This window comes from Callorhinus ursinus, unplaced genomic scaffold, assembly GCF_003265705.2.
Source record: "Callorhinus ursinus isolate GAN/ISIS: 27379988/994484 unplaced genomic scaffold, GSC_fseal_2.0 scaffold117, whole genome shotgun sequence".
Classification (NCBI taxonomy): domain Eukaryota; kingdom Metazoa; phylum Chordata; class Mammalia; order Carnivora; family Otariidae; genus Callorhinus; species Callorhinus ursinus.
The window spans coordinates 261,594-286,749 of record NW_027397179.1 but is presented as its reverse complement, the minus strand read 5'-3'; the positions used below and the strand labels follow the sequence as shown (position 1 = coordinate 286,749).

General features: G+C 44.8%; 2 protein-coding genes across 7 annotated transcripts in view; one reads left to right on the top strand and one right to left on the bottom strand.

Annotated features, from left to right (window-relative positions):
* GUCD1 (guanylyl cyclase domain containing 1) overlaps nt 1-2,305 on the bottom strand; it is a 36,484-nt gene extending 34,179 nt beyond the window's left edge. The window contains exon 1 of one of the 5 annotated variants that reach the window (XM_073889761.1): nt 2,143-2,305. In XM_073889761.1, the coding sequence (XP_073745862.1) occupies nt 2,143-2,290 (148 nt within the window). In that variant the 5' untranslated portion in view covers nt 2,291-2,305. Of the gene's footprint in view, nt 1-746; nt 946-2,142 lie in introns of those variants that run through there. The other 4 variants (XM_073889762.1, XM_025857267.2, XM_025857268.2 and 1 more) reach the window with 4 other exon arrangements.
* On the top strand, nt 1,788-16,965 carry SNRPD3 (small nuclear ribonucleoprotein D3 polypeptide). Of its 2 annotated transcripts, none has more exons than XM_025857270.2 (4): nt 1,788-1,936; nt 3,326-3,469; nt 14,712-14,904; nt 16,757-16,965. In XM_025857270.2, the coding sequence occupies exons 2-4, from the start codon at nt 3,344-3,346 to the stop codon at nt 16,816-16,818; spliced, it is 381 nt and encodes a 126-aa protein (XP_025713055.1). In that variant the 5' UTR covers nt 1,788-1,936; nt 3,326-3,343; the 3' UTR covers nt 16,819-16,965. The 2 variants fall into 2 exon arrangements, with proteins under 2 accessions (XP_025713055.1, XP_025713056.1); XM_025857271.2 differs by lacking the exon at nt 1,788-1,936 and adding an exon at nt 1,959-2,091.
* The last annotated feature ends 8,191 nt before the right edge of the window (nt 16,966-25,156 follow it).

Sequence of the window (25,156 nt, the reverse complement as noted above, 5' to 3'; positions counted from 1 at the left end):
GACCCTATGCCCTGCTGCATTCACAAGAGACCACTCCCTGGGTGTCACACCAAGGTCCCTGATGTCTTAGGGTGGGGTCCCACATGCTCTTGACCTCTCCCATGAGTTGGCACCTCACTTTAGAGTTTACTAGCACTTTCTCTTTCTCATCAACCGCGAGAGCAGGAATCATTCCTTTCCCCCTCCCCCACTCAGAGAGGCAAACTGAGGCCCACAGGCACTGAATGTCAGTCTCGGTTTCTGCCCCAAAGGAACTCAGGCCACCTGGGGGCAGAAGGAACCCGAGGGTCAAGAACCACAGCAAGACAAACCGCTAAGTCTGGGAGGCCAGGGTAAGGGGCACATCCATTGCTCTATGCTCTCAGCCAGTTTCCTGCCCTTCTAGGCCTCAGTTCCCCCATAGTTCCCCGGAGGGGACGCGGGATTTCCTAAGGCGCTCCAGCAGGACTTTTCCCTTCTGGGCAAGGTGCCGCCCTTGCACCGCAACCAGGACCCTCCCACCATGACCGCTTTCAAGAGCTGACTGGAGTCCCAGCCCTTGGAGTATCAGGAAATCCCAAGGGACCCGGGCTGGGGGTTGAGCGGGCAAGGCGGGAGTGTACACCTGGCCAGGTATCGCTCAAAGCTCTACAGCCCGGCCCGTGGCGGCGGTGGACCCAAGGTCGCGCGGCTGGACCCTGCCCGCGCTAGGGCGGGGTCCCCCTCGTTGCCCCCGGCGAAGGCTGGGCCCTCGGGGAGACACTGACCCGGCTCGAGCGGCGGCCCCGCTGCCTCCGCCTCCGTCCTCATGACCCGGGCCACGCGGGGCGCCCATGGCCCCGGCCCCGTGCCGGCTGCAGCTTCGGCTTCGACTGGGGCGGGAGCGGGGCTGGTGCGTGTCAGGTTCCTCCTCCGCCGCCGCCGCCACCGCCACCGCCACCGCGGTGGGGAGGAGGGAAGGCGGCGACAGGGCCGCCCCAAGCCCCGCCCCGCCCCTTCCAGCCTTCGGCTCGGGGCCCCGCCCCTTCTTTAAACCCCACCCCTTCGCTGGGGCTCAAAGAAGCCCCTCCCTTTCTTTTCCCCTGACTTCTATTCCTCGGGGCCCCCAGCCTCCGGATCTAAACGGGTCCTGGCCATTGGCAGTCCCGGCTTCTGGTAGCCCCGCCCCCTCCCCCCCAACTCCTCGCGCAGACACGCAGGCCCTTTCACGCCTCCGTTCCCCGGAAGCTCCGCCTCTTTGCCTGAGAGCGGCCCCCCAGCCCTGCCTTTCCATCGGCACTGGTTCCCTGGAGACTTTTCACCCTAGCGAACTCCGTCTCTGCCTGGCCGCACTTCTCTGCCAGCCTCAGGCCCAAGGCCAGGTCCTATCCGTACACCGCGGGGCTTCAGGAGACCTAACACTACTTCGACTTACTTGAGGGACGGTCGTGGGCCGGCTCCCGCTCTACTCTAAACCTGTTTCTCTATCCGTACGGTGAGATACCTCGCCTTGCTGAGGGCGCCCCTTACCTGGTGGTGCCTGGTTCCAAAGGTTAAATTGTGAGAGTAGGTCCTGGCCCTCAGCCCCCGATCCGAGGGCCCAAGCCCCAGATCCCCACCTCGCTGTCCAGCCTGTCCCCGGTGTTAGGTGCTTGGAAACGCGAGCCCCTCCCCCCACCCCCTTGACGGCCTATGGATCAGTGTTTCCGGCGGCACCTGGGTCCTGTCATCAGCTCTCTCTTCCGGGGCCGGAACTATCGTAGCCGAGTCCACGTTTCCCGACCGGCCGAGTGAGAAGGAAGCAAAAGCAAGACCGCGCTCACCACTAAGAAAAGGAAGGGGCTGGGCCTTACGCGCAGCATTTTGGGAACGCGTGGTATTCTGGGAGCGCGAGACCCGCCATTCGCTTGGCTCACGCCTTCGCAGTCTCTGGAGTAGCCGCGGCACCGGAAAGGAAGAGTAGGCCGGAGCCGGTGAGGTGAGGCCGGGGGCAGGCGAGGGTAGACCCGAAGCACCCGTGAGGGGCCTGGGGCTGGAGAAGGACGCGCTGCCGAGGAACTCTGGGAGGTTCGGGGAGGGAGAAGAGCGGGAAGCCCGGGTCAAACATCAGCGTTGCCTCACTAGTGCCTGAAAGTGAGTTCTCATTAGCTTTTCCTCAAAGTACATGCTCTTCGTTTACTGTACCTCTCCAGGCCATGTTTTTCCGAACATACAGGCAGTAGTCTTGAAATATTTCTGGTTGCCTCCTTCCCCCAAGTCCGCTCTGGGCAATCCTTTTCAAAGTTGTTTGCATCTTTGCTCCCATCCCCCTTTCAGGCACTGGTCCTCTCATGCTTTCCGTATTGTTACAGAAGCTTTATCAAGTTTCTTGCTTCTAAACTGTTTGAAAAAAAAAAATAAACTGTGTTTGATCCATTTGTAAGTGCTGCTGCCTTTTTATTGGATCATTCCTTACCCATAATCCTGCAGTAGTTCCCCCGCTGTCTTCATTATAAAAGCCAAACCCCTAAGCCTACTTCCTCACCGAGGGAATCTGTCCTTCCCAATGTCATGTTTCCTTTCCAATCTTGAACACAAATGATGTGTCCCAACCTTCATTTGTTGCTCATCTGGGAATATGAAATCTGCTTGTTTCTTTTATTTACACGAGATCAGGTGATTTCCCTGATGATGTTTTTCCTCCAAACATTTTCTGCTTATAACACGTTGTCCCTTTGTGAACACTTTATTTTCTATTTAACCTTGAAGAAGTGGAGGGTCAGTGGGTCGAATTAAATGCACAGCCTCTTCTAGATTTGCCTGGATCTTTTGGTCTATATCTGTATTGCCCAGTACTTTAGCCACTAGCCGAAGGCCATTGACCTCTTGAAATGTGGCTAATGTGATTTATTTCACTTTAGTTTAAGTAGCTACGTGTGGACTGTGGCTACTGTATTGGACAGCTCAGGTCTATATCATGGGTTCTCAAAGTGGTGTCATCCACAACTATGGGTTGGCATGTACATCGTGTGGCGTGTACATTTCAATCCCCGTCCCCAACACACACAATATTGGTTACCGGTTATTTGATGAAGATAAAGAGGCATATGGGAGCAGGGAGGGAGATGGAAGGCACTTTCTTCTCATCCCATTACCTTTCCCTCTCTCTAGCCCCCCCCATTCTTCACCATCCCACATCTTGCATGTATTTGCCAGATGAGTTCCTCAAACTAGGAGTTAAGCTTTTTTTTTTCCCCCTGTGGAAAATGGCAGCTTTGGCATTCTTACTAAATTCTATGGAGTGTCAGGCCTTAAGGGAGTTATGATATGTGCCACATGACTTCCTAGGCCCTAAAGGATGAACTAACTGTTGTCTCTCTCACTGTAGAGCTCTTTTCCTGCCAAGATGTCTATTGGTGTGCCGATTAAAGTCCTACACGAGGCTGAGGGTCACATCGTGACATGTGAGACAAACACTGGTGAGGTGTATCGTGGGAAGCTAATTGAGGCGGAGGACAACATGAACTGCCAGGTATCCTGCTTTTCACATGAGGTTATGGGGGAAGCTTGGGCCTCTGTCTTGGAGCACAGAAAGATAGTGATTGGAGGTCTTTTTGAAGTTCTCCTCCTTGAACAGTTATTTATGGAGTGCCTGATGTGTGCCATGCGCTGTTATAGTTGCTGCTGATATGGGCATAAATAAGAGCTCTTTAGAAGTTTGTTTTCTCCATCCTATGATCATCTTCTATATTTTGGAGACTTGTTTAAAAGAAGTGGCACTATTCCCTTCAGTAGAATCTGTCAGGTTCAGGGCCATTCTTCATTTGCCCCTACATGTTTGTATAACTGCTTTGCCCACTTTCCCTAAGAGTGGAATCTTCCACTCACATACCGTGTTTATTTTCCATCTTTCTTGGAAGAGGAGTCTCATTTGATTATAGCAACAACCTTATGAGGTAGACAGGTTCGGTGATAGTTTTGTCATCCATAAAATAGGGAGAATACGATTAAAAGACTTCATCTACTGAATGTCCTTCCGCTAACAAATATTGGAACAGCTTCCTCATACTGTGCCCTTCCCATGGCACTCTTTTGCATTTTGCTAATAATCACATGAGTTTGTATAGCATTGCTTTGGCAAGGTGTATCAGCACACTTTCTCCTTTGTTCTTTAAATCATCAGTTAAGAACTTGGGCTTCAGAATCAGAGGTGTGGGTTTGGATCCTAATTATCTGACCTTGATCATGTTAATCGCTTCAGTTTCCTTGTCTCTACGATAGGAATGGTATTATTTTATGTCCTCTGAGACATAGTTGCCAAGGCAGAATTGTGTAAGAGATTTATTGGGGGAAATAATAATGAAGGATAAAGGAGAGGGAGTAGGAGTAGCCAGGAGAGCTTTTAGTCTTACTGGTCTGGTGCTGGGGAAAGGAGAGGGAAAAGACAAGATTGAGTGGGAAGAGCCTTATACCGCGGTGTATCTCTGAGGAAGTCTCAGCCAGCAGGAGTTGCTCATTAGAAGAGTCTAGCATGGGGCAGAAATGGCCTGGCTCTAGGATCCCCACTGTGATCACTCATTGGCTGGCAGCCTAGGGAGACAGTGGCTTCAGGTTGAATGCTGTGATGGATCCCGTAAGTGGCAGCTGGAGACTCTCAGCTCCATGCATGCCTCATAGCCTGACAACCCTTGCAGGGAGATCTGAGCAGTGCATTCTGAAGACTGCCATAGGGATAACACCCACACCCCGGGATTGTTCTACAGATCAGATTAGTTATGTATGTGGAGCAGCTAGTTTCATACCATGCACATTATACATGTCCACATGTAGTTTCTCTTAATGTTTTCTAGGTGAGAAAACCGAAGGTCAGAAAGGGAAGGTGACTTCCCTAAGATCACACTGCAGATCAGGTGTCCTATCTGTTGCTTCGCAGGGTTCACATATTTACTTGCGATAGCTCTATAGCTTTGAGCATCATCTTCCTGCCAGGTTGACCAGTGGGGCCAGTTCCTGCACTCAGGGAGATAGACATCTAGTGACTGTGCAGGTTTCTCTCTTCAGTGTTGATGCCATACAGGTAGATGGTGTGGGGTTTCTGAAGGTCCTGTGGGGCTTTGCATACCTTGTCTTTGTGAGGCATCCCTGTCATAGATCCAGTCCTCTGGTTTAAGGCATCCTTATCCATTTTAAGGTATTTTATTTTGGTGAGTAGAATGCAAGACTGGGGGTAAGGCACCTTAATGTGTTTGTTTGGCTATTTTTTTGGACAACTTACTGAGTTTTCAGGGCCTCATACTGCCCATTTGTAATGTCTGACCAGATGACCTTGGTGGTCTCTCAAATGTAGCCTGTGTGATATAAAGCACACAGCCTGGTGATAGATCTGGAATCAGGTTGCAGCCTGCTACCTTGTGTGACGTGGGTCCAGCTTTGGACCTCTGTCACCCTCTGTTCCCTCCTTTTTTTTTTTTTAAAGATTTTATTTATTTGACAGAGAGAGACACAGCAAGAGAGGGAACACAAGCAGGGGGAGTGGGAGAGGGAGAAGCAGGCTTCCCGCCGAGCAGGGAGCCCAATGTGGGGCTCAATCCCAGGACCCAGGATCATGACCTGAGCCGAAGGCAGACGCTTAACGACTGAGCCACCCAGGCGCCCCTGTTCCCTCCTTTCTAAGTCAGGAATAAAAATAACACCTCAGCCTCAGTATTATAGTGCAGAATAAATGAGTGAATGCATGTCAAGTGGGGGGAGCCAGTCACTTGCTTCCCGCTTACGTTAATCTGCTAGGGCTGTCATAACAAAGTTTCACACTGGGTGGCTTAAACAAGCATATTTATTCCCTCAGGGTTCTGGAGGCAAGAGGTTTGAGATCAGGGTGTCACAGGGTTAGTTCTTCTGAGGGCCATGAAGGAAGGATCTGTTCCAGGCCTCTCTCTTTGGCTTGTAGATGGCTCTCTCCTTCCTGTATCTTCACATGGTTTTCCTTCTGTGTGGATCTGTATCCCGATCTCTCATAAGGACACAAGTCACATTGAATTAGGGCTCAGTTACCTCTGTAAAGATCCAGACTCTAAATATGGTCACATTGTGAGATACTGGGGGGTTAAGACTTCAACAGAAGAATTGGAGGCAGTTAGGATTCAGCCTATAACACTGCCCATGCCCAGATGCTGAGGCTTTGCTGGATTTACCTAAGTCTGGTTCACTGAATAAAAACCAGCAGGCTAAGGCAGAGCTGAATATATTGCGGTAAGCCCAGCACAGTTCATTCACACATCCCCAGGATGCGTAAAGCCAATGGCTCCTGCAGTTCCCACTGCTTTTCTTCCTTCCTGGCCCCAGTTAGTCTGCCCTTTGGGGGTGAGAGCATCCCCTTAGCACTTTCTAGCCTTTGCTAGAGGACAGCTGGAGTTTAGTGTTTGCCATTCGATGTTGGGTTTTAATAACTTTTGTTTTTTCTAAAGATTTATTTATTTATTTTAGAGTGGGGGGAGGGGCAGAGAGCGAGAATCCTGAAGCAGACTCCCAACTGAGTGTGGAGCCCAACACAGGGATCGATCTCACGACCTGGAGATCATGATCTGAGCTGAAATCAAGAGTCAGCTGTCCAACCAACTGAGCCATGTGGCTTTCTTGAGCTGGTTTTTGTCTATAGCAGAGATGGGACCTGATGGAGGAGTGTATCACATCTCTTGCCCAGCCTGGATATGGATGATCTAAAGCCAGGGGTCCCCAAATGGGGAAGTTTCTGTTCTTGGTTTTGTGTACTTAACATGGTTTTGAAGCATCCTGTTTTTATTAAATGTCAGCGAGGGAATGAAGGGATTTTTCTTCAAAATGGAAAGTATATATATTTCTTAAGCATACTTCTAGTCAAATATTTGGTAAAATATTAAAAACCAAAAAGGAGCTTTAAGGTGAGGAATTATGAGTAGAAATAAGCACATTATTTTTATTTTATAGACTAGCCTATATTTATGTAACCTTTTGGGGGCAACTTTTATGACTATGGATTTTATTAGGTATCCAGTGTGAAGGGTCCCTGGAGGTTCTTTGTAGCGTCTTGGTGAATGCTAGAAGTGTTCTCCGGGCTTGGCAGTATTCAGACATTTAGGACGTCTCATAATTTTTTTATGATGAAAGTTTATTATATTTAAACATATAAATAAAAGGGCCCCTGGGTGGCTCAGTTGGTTAAGCGACTGCCTTCGGCTCAGGTCATGATCCCAGAGTCCCAGGATCGAGTCCCGCATCAGGCCTCCTGCTTAGCAGGGAGTCTGCCTCTCCCTCTGACCCTACCCCCTCTTGTGCTCTCTCACTCTCTCTCAAATAAAATAAAAACCTTTTTTTTTTTTAAGATTTTATTTATTTGAGAGAGAAAGAATGAGAGATAGAGAGCATGAGAGGGAAGAGGGTCAGAGGGAGAAGCAGACTCCCTGCTGAGCAGGGAGCCCGACACGGGACTCGATCCTGGGACTCCAGGATCATGACCTGAGCCGAAGGCAGTCGCTCAACCAACTGAGCCACCCAGGCGCCCTAAAATAAAAACCTTTTAAAAAACAAAATAAAAAATAAACATATAAATAAAAATTAAAAATAAACATATAGTTTTTGCAAGTCAAAAATGTTAATTTCCCAATTAAAAGTGGACCCAAGTCATAAAATGGCTAATTAACAAAAAAGAAAAATATGTAAAGCGGACATTTATCATACAAAAATAATGGTCTTATTAATATTTAGACGTGCAAATTGGGAAACAGTAAGAATTTCTAAACTTACAAGGTGCCAAAATAAAATTAGTAGTTCTACCAAGGGTTCCTTACTAGTCTACCAGTAGAAGTATAGATTGTTAAATCCTTTCTGGAAAACACTTAATATACGTCAACATAGAAAAGTTCTGCCCTTTGGTGCTGTAGTTCTACTTCTAAAAATTGTTTTTAGTGCAGGGCTGTTTTTTTTTTCCCCCCCTTAAGATTTATTTATTTATTTTAGAGAGAGAGAGCACGAAGGTGGGGAGGCAGAGGGAGAGGAAGGGAGAAAATTCCAAGCAGACTCCCGGCTGAGCATGGAGCCCATGCAGGACTCGATCCCTCAACCCCTAGATCTGACCTGAGCTGAAACCAAGAGTCAAACACCTAACTAACTGACAGAGCCACCCAGGTGCCCCTGCAGTGCAGTTTTTAATGATGAAAACCTAACAGCAAACATTCCTAATGAGTTAAATAAATTATGATTAAACAAATTAGGGTACATTACAAAGAATATTATTTATCCAGTCAAATAACATGGAAGAATATTTAACGTCATGGGAAAATGCTGTTAGAGCTAAGTGGGGAAAAATATAAAACTCTACGATATGTTCCCAGTTTTATAAAAATAAAGCCAAATTATAAGTGATACATAAAAAATGCATTAAGTTTTTGAGCAAAACCAAAGTGAGTCGTTTTCTTTTGGTGGAAATTAAATGGGATTAAAAACATTTTTATATATATGAGGTTTGGCTCGCAAGGCAGGGAGTCTTGTCGTCCCGCTCTGTACGCCACAGCTGCAAGGCAAGCATGATCTGCTAGCCTGTGCTGCAGGATGTGGCATCATCCCTAGGTGACAGCCCCGCAAAATACTGTTTTTTGTGTGTGGGGGGGTGGTTTGTTGTTGTTTTTAAGCAATCTCTACACCCACTGTGGGGCTTGAACTCAGGACCCTGGGATCAAGAGTCCCATGCTCTTCTGACTCAGCCAGCCAGGCGCCCCATGGGGGATTAAAATTCTTAAGAAAAAAAAATTTTTTTTTTCACTTTAAAAATCAAAATATGTGTTAAGTTTATGATCATGAAGCACAGTAAAGATTATTTAAGAAGAGGGTAGAGGCACCTGGGTGGCTCAGTCAGTTAAGCGTCTGCCTTTGGCTCAGGTCATGATCCCAGGGTCTTGGGATCGAGGCCCGCATCAGACTCCCTGCAGGTAGACTCCCTCTATCTGCTGTTCCCCCTGCTTGTGCTCGCTCTCTTTCTCTGTCAAATAAGTAAAAATAAAATCTTAAAAAAAAAAAAGAAGAGGGTATGCAACTAGTAGATAAATAAAGTCCTGGGGTTCTAATACACAGTACAGTAATTAGAGGTAACAAAACTATTATAAGCATTAAACTTGCTGAAATAAGAGATCTTTTTTTTTTTAAAGATTTTATTTATTTGAGAGAGAGAATGAGATAGAGAGCATGAGAGGGGAGAGGGTCAGAGGGAGCAGACTCCCCGCTGAGCGGGGAGCCCGATGCGGGACTCGATCCCGGGACTCCAGGATCATGACCTGAGCTGAAGGCAGTCGCCCAACCGACTGAGCCACCCAGGCGCCCGAAATAAGAGATCTTAATTATCATCACCAAGAAATGATAATTATATGACCTGATAAAGAAGTTCAATGCTACAGTGGCAGTCATCGTAATATAAATGTAGCAAATCAGTATACTGTATACCTTAAACTTACACAATGTTATATCTCAGTTATATCTCAATAAAACAAAAAGACCCAGAAAATTAGCTAAAAGAAGAGAGTAGGGGCACCTGGGTGGCTCAGTCTATGAAGCATCAGCCTTCGGCTCGGCTCACGTCATGATCCCAGGGTCCTGGGGTCAAGCCCCACATCAGAGCCTGCTTTTCCCTCTCCCTCTGCCACTCCCCCTGCTTATGCTCTCATTCTCTCTGTCAAATAAATAAATAAAAAATAATAATAGGGGTGCCTGGGTGGCTTAGTCGCTAAGCATCTGCCTTTGGCTCGGCATGATCCCAGGGTCCTGGGATCGAGCCCCACATCGGGCTCTCTGCTCCACGGGAAGCCTGCTTCTCCCTCTCCCACTCCCCCTGCTTGTGTTCCCTGCTCTCGCTCGCTCTCTTTTTGTCAAATAAATGAAATCTTAAAATAATAATAAAAGATTAAAAAAAAGAGGGTAAATGGTCAAACCCAAAATTTCACTTCTTAAAGCAACATAATTCCTGGAAATTTTGGTGGGAGAGGGTGATAGAGTTCAGAGACTCTCCTGGAGCCGAAATAAATGGTGCTTTTGGGGCTTTAGCATGATCACCCCATCACTGACTGGACTGTTCAAACGCTGTTTTTTTGGTTATGGAATAATGGTCTGTGGGAAAATGGCCTGTGCATGATTTCTTTCTGTAAAAATGATAACCTGAGAGAAGCCCTCACATGACTGTCAGAAAACTGCCCAGAATTAACATCAGGAAAGTTTTTTGAAATTTCTGAACGCAGGTGGTTGGGAATTTCTTCAGATACGCTTTCTAGCTAGAATGAAAAACTACTTATCTATATGTTATTTGTATATGCAGTGTTTTCCTCTCTGTGCCATTCAATTCAGGATTATGTATTATACTTAGTGATCAGCTTGCTTTGTGCTTCTTTATTCTGGGACAGTTCTTCTGCTTTTGCTTTTCACAGCATTGACAGTTTTGAAGAATAATGACCACTTGTTTGTTTTAGAATGTCTTTTGATTGGGGTTTCTGTGGTGTTTCCTCATGATTGGATTCGGGGTTTGTTTTGTTTGTGTTGTTTTGGCTGTTACTGTGTAAGTGACGACTTCTCGAGGTGTCACCAGGAGGCCCAAAACACTTGTTTGCCCCTTATTGGTGCATGTTAACCTTGATAATTTGGTTGAAGTGTTGTGTGGTCTCTCCACTGTCTGTTCTTTTTCCTTTTGCAACTAATGAGAATTTTGTGAGGGAGGTTCTTTAAGTAAATATCTTGTAAGTGTTCTGTTTCTCATCAGCACCTCCACCACCCCCCTTTGAGCATCCAGTGAAGATTCTTGCTTGAATCTTTTTACCATAACAGTTGCAAAAGAATGTTTTTTTTGTTTTTTTTACTTTCTAAGATTTATTTATTTGAGAGAGAGAGAGAGCGCACGTGAGAGGGAGGGGCAGAGGGAGAGGGAAAGAGAATCTTAAGTGGACTCCAGAGTGGGGCTCGATCGCACGACCCTGAGATCACGACCTGAGCCGAAACCAAGAGTTGGATGTTTAACCCACTGTGCCACCCAGGCGCCCTAGAATGGTTTTTGTTTATAACTCCATCATTCTATATTAACTAGGTCTGCTGTATGGAAGAGCCTTCCCTTGTTCCCCATTTATTCATTCATTTATCATCAGGATAGGCTCATGGGTTTCTGTTTCATTAAATGGGTTATAATCTGTTACTATCATTATTTTGATTGACTTATCCCAAATTTGTCCAGAAGATGACTCCTTTTGTGTCCTTTTGGTGTCTCCTGGCCATTTTGGGGGATCACATCCTTAACCTTCTGGAATAAGATGTTTGTTGCAGGCTCATCTTTTACCTTCCCTAACCCAGCTCTGGAATTAGCCATTTCTTGAGGTAGCCTTGGTTTCTTTTTGGTTGGGAGTAGAATTTAAAAACCAAGATCTGGGTACTGTTAAATATTTTAAAAAGTCTTAGTTTAACCTGTCAAGCTAAGAGCTGTCTCCAAAAGGCTGTGTTTAATAGTACCAGAAATTTCCATTCATGAGGCACCTAGGTGTCACAGTGGGTTAAGAATCCACTCTTGGTTTCAGCTCAGCTCAGGTCATGATCTCAGGCTCATGAGATCAAGCCCTATGTCAGGCTCTGCACCGAGCAGCAGTGGGCGGTGGAGGGGAGCGGTGGTGGGGGGGTCTGCTTGAAGATTCTCTCCCTCTTCCCCTCCCCCCACCCTCTCGAGCACGTGTGCTCTGTCTCTCTTTCTCTCTCTAAAATAAATAAATAAAGGGGGGAAAAAAAGTAGTACCAGAAACTTCCATTCATAGCATGCTTATTTTGTACCAGGCACTATGCTAGTGTTTTTTATGTACAGTCGATCTTTCAGTTATCACAGGACCTCTCTGAGGACAAGCTTCCAGATGCCCAGGGTGACCAAGCATAGAAGGAACAGATCTAAATCCAAGTCTCTGAGTCCCAAATCTCTGATCTTAACCGTAGTCTCTGAAGATGAGGTGTATAATAAACCTGCTAGGTCCTGTTGCTTCTAGAAGTATCAGACCCTCACTCTGACTATCAGATTTCAGGCAAGAAGATGAGTAGAAGGGAGCAAAAGAGGGAGGCTCTGCTGTTAATGGTAGGGGAGGGGACCAGACATTTGTTGAGCACTTGCTGTGTGCCCCACAACAGGGATGTTGTGATTGATGACCTAAATCATGCAAACATTGCTTTATAGTCCTGGAGTTAGTGCTCTCCTCTTGGCCCCGGATGTGTGAGGAAATTCCCACAGTTTTGACTGTACTAAGATCTCTCTCCCCCAAGATGTCATTTCACTTGGGCACCTGGTTTATGCCACCTGTTTCATTATGGGTGTTTGGGAAAGTGGGAAGGTTGAGTAGAGTGGGTGTTCCTACCTGACTTCATTGAAACCTAGTTCACTCAAGTTGTTGCCTTTGGCTTATGATGCAGACATAGCTTGGGCTTATTAACAAGCTGTATAGGTGGGCGGGATTGTGGGGTTTTATACACAGCACAGCCATTTCTCTGCTGGTGCTGCAGGGGGCGCATGAGAACAGTAGCCAACCTGGTCATTATTAGGGTTGTCATAGGAGTCAGTTGATGCTGGACCGTTTGTCCTGTTGGTCTTACAGAACACCCTCTGTCAGGGATTTTCAAAGTGGGTTGGGGAGGTTGTAACAGAGGAAGGGGGTGAGATGTATGTACTGGAGGAGAAGTAGCTTAGCAGTAGCATAGCCTCCAAAATAGATGTCTTGACTGTCATTTAGATTCATTGTTTACTGAGCTTCTAATATATGCTCGGTAATAGGAACAGTGTTTAGACATATTTGTCTCATTCAGTTTGCTCCTTAACTATTTGAGGAAGTAAGTGATCTGATGTATGGTTTCAGAATGAATGATGAGGAGGAAGTGGTGATCTGATGTATGGTTTCAGATGGTGGGTTTAGAGTTAGACCTGAGTTTATAGTGCTCTGTAGGCCACACAAGTAGTGTGACCTTAGGCAGAAGAATAGAGAGTGGGTAAGAGTGTGGCCTCTAAGACAGGCCTGCCTCTGCTGGCTGTGCCTCTTCATCTCTAGTGGGGATGGCAATGATCTCTATCTTGTAGAATCGTGTGATTTGTAGGAGTTATGATGTGAAATTGCCTGGGATACTAATAAGTGCTCAATAAAAGTTGAGTTTTATTGAGCACTTATGCTCAATATGTGATATATTGAGCTCAATATGACTATATTATGTTAGTCATACTTCATGTTCACTGTGGCACCAGAGGTTATGGTATTCTTTTTTTTTTTTTTTTTAATTTATTTGAGAAACTGAGCACAAGCAGGGGGAGGGGCAGAGGGAGAAGCAGACTCCCTGCTGGATGCAGAGCCCGATGCAGGGCTCGATCCCAGGACCCCAAGATCAGAACCTGAGCTGAAGTCAGACACTTAACTGACTGAGCTACCCAGGCGCCTCCAGAGGTTATGGTATTCTTTGAGGCAAGAACAGAATAGCAAGGATTTAGAACCTGTGCGGGAGTTTGTTAAGAAACTGGGAATGTTGAGCCTGGAGTAGAAGATTTATGGGAAACTTGAGCCCTATTACCCCTAAGGGTGGAACAGGGACAGTGGGTTGAGGTTGAAGCTCTACAGACTATTCCAACTGCACAGATTTAGCGAGGATGGCCCTAGAGTGTTGTTAGTCTTTTTGCAAACTGGGTGTTCAAGCAGAGGCTGGGTGGCCAGTGAGCACTTTGAGGAAAAGAATGAGTATAAGGTGGCAACAAGCCAGTCAGAAATCTGGGGAGACAGACCTCTCTTTACAATGTGGGCTTTGACCTATTCTGAATAAATGTATATACTGTTTCATCCAGAAGACTCAAAATAAGCTACTTTTTGTGGTAAATGTGGTGCCTGTTGAGGTTGGCACTGGCAAGTTTAGGTCCCCTTCCTATGCCAAGCCCGTCTGCTGGCTGGTCTCACCTCGAGGCTCCCTGTCTCTCCATCCCACAGTTTATCCATGTTGGCATATTTGATCTTTCCAAAGTGCTATCCTAACCCTATCCACTCTCCCTCTGTCCACAAATGAATGAGCCCCATAGTCTTCCAAGGTGATAACTTTTTCCCCCTTTCCCAATTGCTCTGCTCCAGTCCTTGTATCCTGTAGGTTCGTGCCCAAGTGTCCTGTCTCAGTGTAGGCTCTCGCCTTACACCTCTCCCAATATTCTGAGCCTTTCATACAGGCACTGCCCCCTATACTTCTCATTCTTAGTCATTGAAGCTAGAGGGGCTCTGTCCCACTTTCTCGAGTGTGCACTCTGGGAGGGTAGGAGCTGCCTCTGGTGCACGCTCATGACCTTTGTGGTGCCTCCGCAGTGTATGTGCCGGGCGGACACAGGACGGGACAGAGTTTGGACAAGCGGTTCACAGCTGTTTCGATTGGAGTTTTTCACCATGAGAACCCTTCACATGCTGGCAAGGGAGGCAGTATCCAGAGTTAGGGCTCTGGAGTCAGGCCAGCTGGATTTGAATCTGGGTTCTTCCATTCTGGCTGTTGGACTTTGGACAAGTGCTTTAGGTTTTTTTAATCTGTAAAAAATGGGAATGCCCATAGCCTATCCTGGAGGTGCTGTGAAGACCAAATATGTGAAGTGCTTTGCCTGGCTCCTTTATTTCATGATGTTGGTTTGTGCATTTCTGGACTTACCCTACCACCAGCCAAGGCTCCCCCTCTTTGTCTGTCCTTGTCTGCTGGTGCTGTTGGCCCTTGTTGATGAGCTGGTGATTCCCTTCCAGATGTCCAACATCACAGTCACATACAGAGACGGCCGGGTGGCACAGCTGGAGCAGGTGTACATCCGTGGCAGCAAGATCCGCTTTCTCATTTTGCCTGACATGCTGAAAAATGCGCCCATGTTAAAGAGCATGAAAAATAAAAACCAAGGCTCAGGGGCTGGCCGGGGAAAAGCTGCTATTCTGAAGGCCCAAGGTATGTGCTCCTCTTGCACTGTTTTTAACATATGTGTTTGTCCTGTATCTTTTAGGAAAGGGCCCTGTCAGTTGCCCGGGCATGGGGGGTGGAGTTGGACTTCAGCCATCTCCACACCCACTGCCACCCTGTAGTCTTGGGGCCCCCACCTCTGAGGAGCTGGGGGCCATGTCTCTTCTCTGTCTTGCCTCACCTGATCACAGTCATAGGGCTTATGCAAAATCCAGAGTACCCCCTTAGAAAGAAGAAGGGGACACGTCTTAAATGAAGAGTGGATCAATCTCCTACCATGAATTTCTAGGAGCCCCTTTGTTTCCAGAAATTCTGTCCAAAGAGCCTGGGGGAGGCTTGCTCTTATCTAGTTTGCTGAGCAGGGGCACTGTGGTATGGATTAGCTGCCACCTAAAGCAGTGGGGCAACAGTTCCCAGAGAGCTGGGGGTGTTTATGGACACCCAGCGTAAGTGGGGCGAAATGCGGACGGTAGGGATCCATTTTCACGTAAGAAATAAGCAGTTTTAAGCCATCTTTACCCATTATAGGGACTGGACTTCTGTTTTTAGATATTCTTATATTTGAAAATAAATCCTTCCTTTAGCATGTCCCCAGTGATCCACTGACCTTCCTTAGTCTGGCCTTTCTTTTGGGTTAGCCCAGTCAGAGGTTTTATCTTTGGGTCCATGAAAAGCTCTGCCATGTTTATTATCTAGGAAGCTAGTGCATTCATTAGAAACTATCTGAGTATCGGTGAAAAGATCTGTAGTGCAGGAAAGTCACTGGATTCTCCTCCAGTATCTTTTTTTGCTGTGCATATTTTATATATGAGGTAGTTTTTGAGTTTAAAGGTGCAATAGAGTAATCCTTTAAAATGTCCTTCTAAACACTGATGGGAGAATCTCCTTTCCCTTCCTAGATAAGTGGCATTTGTAGAACCGGAAGCTCTGGACCTTTTGTTTCCTTTTGGTTTCCAGGAATACTGGTTTTCCTATTAGAACTGCCGTTCTCTCTGCTTTCTCAGGGAAGGGCTGCCCTCATTGTCACTGTGTAACTGCACCATCATCTCTAACAAAGGTGCAGCCCAGTAGCTGTGCACTAGAAGGCACTTGGCAGTGAGTTTGTCCAGGCCCACTGGCTTCTGCCTGAGCCATCTGTGCCTCCGTCAGTCCTTTGCTCTGGTTCTTTTCAGCATGTGGCTGGGCTCTTGGGTGACTTTCCTCCCTCTTCAAGGGGCTCTAGAAGAGGGAAGAGGGTTAAGACTCCAATTAGTAGCCATCAGAATATTTTCACCTGTCCTTCAAAGACACTGAACCTCTCCTGGAACTCTTGGAGTCACAGAGAACAGCAGCTTGTATGCCCTTTGAATGGGGAGTGGTTTTATTTGTTTTGTTATTATGAAACATTTTATATTGCAGAATAGCTTAAAAAATAATAAAACCTGTTGCCCAGATTTAACAATGTTTACTATTTAAATGTTTGTTTCAGAATTTTAAATGTGAATTAAGTTCATCTGTTGTGTTTTATTAGCTCACCCCTAGGCCAGTGCTGGGAATTCATCTTTTCTGTGGTTCTCAGGCTTGCTCCCCAAACCACCTTAGCTCTCAACACCCTGACTCCCAGCCTCACGTTGAGAGCAGTGGTGGACCAGAAAGCAGGAGTTTTGGAAGGCACTCCAACTCTGATGCCAGCCACGAGTCCTCATGCAATGAGGAAATGCCATGGGGTGGGCAAGGTGTTGGACCAAGTGGCCTTTCAGGCCCCTTCCTGTGCCCGTGTCCAAGGGCTCTGGCTGCTCCGCGGCTTGAGCATTGGCTGACTGCACTGACCCGGCCTTATCCTTTCTTTCCTACCTTTCAGTGGCCGCGAGAGGAAGAGGACGTGGAATGGGGCGTGGAAACATCTTCCAGAAGCGAAGATAAATTTATCTGTTGAACAGAACTTTGCCGTTATTTTTTTCTTTTAGGTTATCTGGGTTCAGGAGGGTGTATATGTTCTAGATTTTCTTTTGACATCTTTCTCTTTAGATCAGGGGAAATGTTACACTAAATAAATATGGTGGTCTTTTTTGTTGTTGCTTTTCTTTTTTTTTTTTTTTTTTTAAGATTTATGTATCAGAGAGCGCGCGAGCATGTTGGGGGGTGGGGCGTGCGGAGCAGAGGGAGAGGGAGAGAGAAACCAAGCAGACGCCATGCTGAGCACTGAACCGGATACAGGGCTCAGTCTTATGACCCTGAGATCACAATCTGAGCTGAAACCAGGAGTTGGATGCTTAACCAACTGAGCCACCCAGGTGCCTCTGTTGTTTTTCTTTTTGAAAAAATAAGGACTGTGTGTTCATTGTGGGGTTTGATGTTCTGTTTGCTTTTTTTGACACCCAGGAAGATATCCTGGGAGAACGCCAGTACTTTGAAATAGCACAGTTACCGATAAGAGTTTAAGCTACTGTTCCAGGCCAGTTGCTGGTTAAACCCTCGGAAAAACTCCAAGAACGCACAGATAGATGTCTCATTGGTCTTCAGACACAAGCATTTGTACCGTGCTTTGTTCAGGTAACCTTTGTGGAGATTTCATCAGCTCAGCTTAACACCGCATGGGTGCTCCTGGCCGATGAAAAAATCCACCATTCTGATCTTTGTAGCCTGGAAACCCTAGTGGTTCAGCATTTGGCAAAAGTAATCTAATATTAAAAGATAATTTAGGGAATCCTAGTGGCATCTGTGGCTCCTACAGTGGCTTCATAAGCAGTGTTGTGATTTGTGGGGACAGATTCTTAGGCATTTGTCAGAGCATCTCGGCATGCAATGGCACAGTCATGGCTTTTAATGTACCAGAGGTAGAGAGGACAAGGTATGCAAAGTGAATAACTGACAAAAACACAGAAATTGGAAAATCAGGCTTGAAGAAGTCAAGTACTGAAAAGAGATCTTGCCACAGGTTCAGTATAGGATGAGCTTCAGCAACAACTGTTACAAGGAAAAGGGATTGATTAATTGCCCTTAGAACATTGCTCATGGGACACATTGTTCAAGTAATAAGAAGAAAATCCAACACATCTGTTAACTAGGCATCAAGTAGGGGTTTTCTAACAAGCTTTGCCTTATAGTCATGACACTACCACAGTGTTAACAGACCTTGTGTTATTCCTGTAATAAAGAACTAAGGAATAAGCCTCAGAGTGTTGGTCAGATAGTGCAGGCCCGGAAATAAGGCTTCAGAGACCCATCCCCCAGAGCAACCCCTGCACCTCTTGCTCCAGCAGCCCCAGCTCTTCTGACACATTTGGATGAATGCTGATGGCGCTGCAGGCTGTGCTATCCCAGTGGGAGGGCTCCTGGACTGGGGACCATTGCAAATGAACTAAATGTGAATGGAGTTAGAGTTCATTTGTTTTAGGTTTGACCAAGAGTTAATATATTGTTTCTGATAAGAAAAGAAACTTGTACATTGAGTTACATATGGAGTGGAATTTCTCTGAAGTGTTTTAAGTAGAATTCTTTCAGGTAGACATGGTGGTATCCACTACCCTTCATGGATTCCTTTTCCTCCTCCCTGCCTGTGAGCTTGATTTACAGACATTGATTTATTGGCTTATTAATGAACACTATTGAATTACTAACACAGTGAGGGAGAGCAGTTTTCAACATCACTTTAGGGATCTTGTTAGAAATGAAAATTCCAAGGCCCTACCCCTAGAGATTGCTGAATAATTGGTCTGGGGTAGGGCCCAGGAATCTGCATTTTAAGCAATGCCCTTGCCACCCAAGCTAGGTAGATCTGATTCAGTAGGTCTGTGGCCACATTTTGATATCCTGGACTAGAATATGTTATTTTAGTATGGTCACTGCTTAAATTATCATACTTTTATAGTAAGACTTTACTAACACATTATACTTAACACATGAATTGCATAAAAAGCTGACCGGGTATGGTTTACCTTGGGAACCATGCAGGAATACCAGTTTTGCATGATTCTACACGCAGTAAAAACTAGCTGTAACCCTACCTAGATCCCGAAAAGTGGAGCTCCCATTTATGGTTTCGTTTTTAATTAAATGTGCACAGTAAAAATTTGGAAACTTTTAAAATATTTTTTATAAAGATTTTGAGAGAGCACGAGCGTGGGGTGGGGGCAGAGGGAGGAGAAGCAGGCTCCCTGCTGAGCGGTGAGCCTGATGTAGGGCTCAATCCCAGGATCCCACAATCATGACCTGAGCCCCGAAGGCAGACTCTAGCCCACTAACCCATGCAGGCCCTCGCAAAATTTTGAAACTTTTAAAAACAATAAATTAACAAAATAGGTTTGTAAACAGTTTTATATCCTGCATTTTAGGAAGAAAATCTTATTTTGCATTGGAAAAGCAAATAGTTCTGCGAGGTTTGTTATGAAAAACAGCAACTCTCCTACCCTATCTGCCCTTCCCCGTTTTCCCCACTTCATGGTATTCCCTTTCAACTGTTGGCTGGTAAGTTTATATTTGCCACCAGGTCTCAATTTAAACGTGTGCATGGCTATTTATTGATGTTTGCATTGTAGGCATTATCATTTGACTTCTCTCTCCCTCTTGCCCACCATGCATGTACTCCCCATCACCCATCTCCCTGGTATAATTCTGGTTGGGTCATATATTAAGTGTTTACTATGACTGGGTATTTATATCACGGCTGAGCCATGTAGTGGATGAGATTACCTTCCTGCAGAACTTTCTTATCCCTAGAATTAGTTCCTCTTGCATTTTTATTAGTTATTAGCTTAGTTTTCTCTCTACTTGTCACTAATTCAACCCAAATTCTCTTAAGGACATTAACATCTATTTTATCGATTTCTTGACCTGCCCTCTCTGGATTGGCGCTCCCTTATGCTTAATATAGTGCTGTCATCATGGGCTCTCCCCTGCTGAGTCTCCTGTTTTCCGTGTCCCCACTTTCCCTTGATTTATTACCTCATTCTGGTAGAACGCTTGCAGTAAAAGATGTGCATGGAAAGTAGTTTGAGTGAATCGCATGTCTGAAAAATGTCTCCTCTCATACTTGATTGGGTGTGAAATTCCAGTTTGGAATTTATTTTCCTTTACGGTTTTGAAGGCATTGTTACTTTTCACCTACCATCTAGTGTTTCTGTTAGAAGAGTCAAGCCATTCTGAGTCCTGATTCTTTGTATGTGACTCTTTCTCCCTTCTGTCACCAGCGTTCTGACATTTCAGGGTGGCATGCCTTGGTGAAGGTCTGTTTTCATGCAGTGCCAAGCTGTTGTTGAACCCTTTCAGAATGAACTCTGGTCCTTCACTTCTGGGAAACTTTCTTGAATTCGTTAATGATTTCCTTCCTTTAGTTTCTGGCTTTTCTTTCTGGAATTCCTGTTCAGGTATTGGATCTCCTGGACTTATCTCTGTTTTTAATTTTTCTGTCCCTACCACCTCCTATTTTCTTGACTTTTTGATCTCCTTTATGGAAGATTTCCTGTTGATTGTCTTAAGTGTTCCTTTTTTTTTTAATTAGGACCTCATTCCATGGTTGCAACATCTTATCTCTGAGAACATTAATATGTTTTGTTGAAAACTTTCATCTCCTGCGTGGTTTTTTTTTCCCTTTTTGTTTTGCTTTTAGTCTTTCATGTTATAGACTTTCCTTAGCTGCCTGGCAATCATTGGTAGTGTGCTTATATTTACAGGTGGGATATTAAGAAGAATATGTGTTTGTAAGATGAGCTGATTGAACTTTTTTTGGCAGATCCCTAATGTCCACTACTTTTAGGACTTTCCCCTTGGACTGGTCAGGTTCCCTGTAGGAAACTTCCAGTTTCATGTCTGGAGGGTTTACCTTGAACTGCTGCTGGCCTTGTGGGAACTCAGTGGAGGAAGAGGGCTAGGGAGCTTCAGCATTCTAGTATGCCTAGGTTCACTTGTCTTACAGGTCTCTGAGAAGGCCTTCTACCCCAGAAACCTACCCCCTCTAGAGAAAAAGCTTCTAACTTTTTGCCAAGGTTGGGGAGGAGCAGTCTCAAGATCACATGGAGGTCTGGATATTGATGCACATTCTCTCTTTTTAAAAAACATGTATTTTGACAAGATGAAATCAGAGAGGGAGATAAATCATAAGAGACTCTTAATCATAGTAAACAAACAGGGTTGCTGGAGGGGATGGGGGTGGGGGGATGGGGTACCTGGGTGATGGACATTAAGGAGGGCTCATGATGTAATGAGCACTGAGTATTATGTAAGACTGATGAGTCACTGACCTCTACCTCTGAAACTAATAATACATTATATGTTAGTTAATTGAATTTAAATAAAAAAATTTTTTAAAGTTATTTTGCTTGAAAATATATTAGTCTAGGGGCGCCTGGGTGGCTCAGTCAGTTAAGTGTCTGGCTTCAGCTCAGGTCATGATCCCAGGGTCCTGGGATTGAGAACCCTGCTTCTCTCTCTGCTCCTCCCTCCTGCTCTGCTCTCTCTCGCTCTCAGATAAATAAAATCTTAAAAAAAAAAAATAGTTGAAAATGGAAAATAACTTGGCAAGATAAGATACAGAGCAAAGAATGATGTCAGATAACTAGACCAAGATTTAAGGGATAGAATCTGGTTCTGATTACCTCCACTACTTCTTTCCAAACCTCTAGTTTGTTATCTATGCAAGGGAGGGTTTAGATTCAGTTGTTTCATCGATACAATCTCAGCCTCTATGCTCACCTGCTGGGTATTCCATAAGCTTAAAAAAAATGCAGGAATTTTTTCTGCCTCTGGTCAAATGGAGTTAAGTGCATGGATTTGGTCTCAAACCTGAATCTTAAAAAAAATAAATAAAACTCAAACATTGAAAGAGCAATCCCTAAGAGATGGGAAACAAGATGGCTTACTACTGCCTTGTGAGAGTTTCTGGGCAGTGGAACAGGGAGGAAACTGAAGGGTTGAAGGGTCTGAGCTAGGAATTAGAAGTTGAGGCAGCTCATGTTCATGAGACAGAATACCAGAATAAAGCTGCACAGAGAACCCAGGAGATCTGCAGAAGGGCCCTCTTGAGTACTCAGAATACTGGTCAGCACGAGAGTGAAAAAACTAACCGAGGCCAGAGAAAGAACCATCAAAAAGGATTATAACTGCCTGGCATTACACAAGGCTGGGAATTGTTCCTACCAGCCAGATAAAAAATTCACAGAATAGGGGCGCCTGGGTGGCTCAGTTGTTAAGCATCTGCCTTCGGCTCAGGTCATGATCCTGGGATCAAGCCCCACATCGGGCTCCCTGATCTGCGGGAGGCCTGCTTCTCCCTCTCCCGCTCTCCCTGTTTGTGTTCCTCTCTCATTGTGTCTCTGTCAAATAAATAAATAAAATCTTAAAAAAAAAATTCACAGAATATTGGGTAGACCATTGTTTGGAAATGTACCAAGGATTTTGTTTTAATTAGGTATTGTATAGACGCGACCACTGCCTTGAAAAAAGGTGATTACAGTTTCCAAGAGAAGGGAGCATGCCATACCATTCACAGTCACATGAAGAAACCCCAGAGTGGGTCAGGAGGCAGTAGGAGTGAGGGGAGTGCATGACCCAGAGCCTTTAACGTGTGGTTTCCATGGGGAAGGAATGGGCAAGGTAAGGTAGGCAAGATTGAGAAAGCTTAGAATCGGTTCATTCAAATAAATTCAGAGTTCTTGGCTATAGGAGTGGTCTCTAGTTGTCCATAACCTGGCCCTGAGGTGACTTAAGACAGAGAAAATACTGGTTTGCTATGTGAGAATTAGGTAAAGGTGGTTGGAGTTACAGTTTGATAGTAAAAGGCGAAAGATTTATGCGGTCTGAAGAGAAACCAGAGCATATTGTTACAGTTTGATTAGTAAGTTTGTATATGAAAGGCTCACTCTGCAAGTGAATTGTTTACTGTCTAGGAATTAACCAATTCTGGGAGGGCAGTCTCCAGGATTAGCAAGTCCCCAAGACACAAAGCATCATAAAAATAAATTTTTAAAACATTTAAAAATTTTTTGAACAAAATTAAAAAAAAATAAGGTATCAAGGAAAGTCTTGCCTCGTTAAGTGAGGAATAATTAGCTCTGGACTGAGCATTGCTTAGGACCCACATTAACAAATAATAAAAATGAGACTCGAAAGGATCAAACTGTTTCCAATTAGCTGTAACCTAGAGCAAAACTCAACAAGATTTATAGGAATATAAAAATACCAAGCACATTACAAGGTAAAATTCTGGCATCCAATCAAAGATTACCAGGCATGCAAAGAGGCAGGAAAGCACAACCCATAATGAGAATAGTCAAAGCAGATCCAAAACGGACCCAATTTTTAGAATTAGCAGAGGACATTAAACATTATTTTAACTATTTCCTTTTTCAAAAAGTTAAGAAGGGTGGTTCAGAGGGTTGAGCATCTGACTCTTGATTTCCGCTCAGATTTCAGGGTTGTGAGATCTACCACGCGCTGCACCCCCACCCAGCCCCCCCCCCCCCCCCCACCCCCCGCCCTGCAGCCCCTGGGCTCTGTGCTCAGCAGGGAATCTGCTTGAGATTCTCTCTCTTCCTCTCTGCCCCGCCCCCATTTGCACACTCCCTAAATAAGTAAATAAATAAATAAAATCTTTTTTTAAAAAAAAGGAGAGGCATAGATGATTTAAAAAGACAGAGGAGGTGAGAGGAAGGGGGAAGGGAGGAGAAAGAAGGAAAAGGAGGAAAGGGGTGAAACTTCAAACTGAACTTCAATGGCTGGATGAGATTAACAGCAGATCAGACACTGCTGAGAAGAAAAGACGAGTGAACTTGAAAGCATAGGCATAGAAGCTCTCCAAAATGAAACAGAGAGGGGAAGACATCTGCAGAAGAAGAACATCGTGAGACAGCTTCAAGACCTAATCTATGCAGAGTTGGAGTCCCTGAAGGAGAGGCAATGATGGGGACAGAAATATTATTTGAAGAGATAATGGCCAAAAACTTTCCAAACTTGATGAGAACTATAAGCCCACAGATCCAAGAAGCTACATGAACTTCAAGCACAAGGAACATGGAGAAAACGACACCAAAGCATATCATAACTCAAAACCAGTGAAGAGAGAACATTTTAAAAAGCAGCTAGAGGAAAAATACGTTATAATCAAAGGAACAAAGATGAGGATGACATTACTCATTGGAAAGAGTGCAAGGATAAAGATCTTTAAAGTACTGACAGAAAAGAAAAACCTGCTAATCTAGTATTCAGTACTTGAGAAAAAGCATCTTTCAAAAATGAAGGCAAAATAAAGATGTTTTCAGACCTACAAAGGCTGAAAAAAAATTCATCACCAGGAAGCCTGCTATATACAAAATACAATGAAGGACATCCTTTGGGCATTAGGAAAATTACACCACATGGAAATCTATTATCTACACAAAGAAGTGAGATTGTGTTATGGGGCTTATGACATACATAAAAGTAAAATGCATGACAATATTAGCATAGAGGCCAAGAGGGAAGAAAGGAAAGCATACTATTGTTAAGATTCTTATATTAGAAGTGGTATAATACTTGAAGGTAGATTGTGGTAAAGATATATAATATAAACCCCAAGCAGCCCTGAAATGAAAAAAGCCAACACTCAAATGTCCATCAGCTGATAAATGGATAAACAAATGGTATATCCATACAATGGAATATTATTTAACCATAAAAAGATGTGAATTACTGGTCCATGCTATGACATGGATGAACTTTGAAAACATGCTAAGTGAAAGAAATCAGACACAAAAGGCCATGTATGATTCCATTTATATGAAATGTTCACAATAGGCAAATTCGTGGAGACAAAGCAGATTAGTGGTTGCCACAGACTGGGGAAGGGAGAATAAGGAGTGCCTACGTGATGGCAATGGGGTTTCTTTTATGGGGTAATGAAAATGTTCTGTAATTAGGGTGGTTGCACAACAGGGAGAATATACTAAAAGCCACTGAATTGTACACTTTAAAAAGGTTAAAATGGTGGGATGCCTGGCTGGCTCAGTGGCTTTAGGGCGTGACTCTCCATCTCTGAATTGTAAGTTTGAGCCCTATGCTGGGGGTAGATTACCTAAAAATAAAATCTAATAAAAAATGGTTAAAATGGGGAATTTTATATTATGTGGATTTTGCCTCAATAAAAAAAGTTAAGCCAACAAGAGGAGATTTATGATGGGTTCATAAATATTCTAAAAGAAGGCAGAAAAGGAGGAAGAGGGGAACAAAGAACAGATGGGGCAAATAGAAAATAAATAGCAAGAGGCGCCTGCGTGGCGCAGTCGTTAAG

Excerpts from the sequence above, each read along its gene's own strand:
- SNRPD3 (XM_025857270.2), top strand. The coding sequence starts at position 3,344 with ATGTCTATTGGTGTGCCGATTAAAGTCCTACACGAGGCTGAGGGTCAC. Across the intron at positions 3,470-14,711 it reads AGGACAACATGAACTGCCAG|ATGTCCAACATCACAGTCAC; the intron begins GTATCCTGCTTT and ends ATTCCCTTCCAG. Across the intron at positions 14,905-16,756 it reads TGCTATTCTGAAGGCCCAAG|TGGCCGCGAGAGGAAGAGGA; the intron begins GTATGTGCTCCT and ends CCTACCTTTCAG.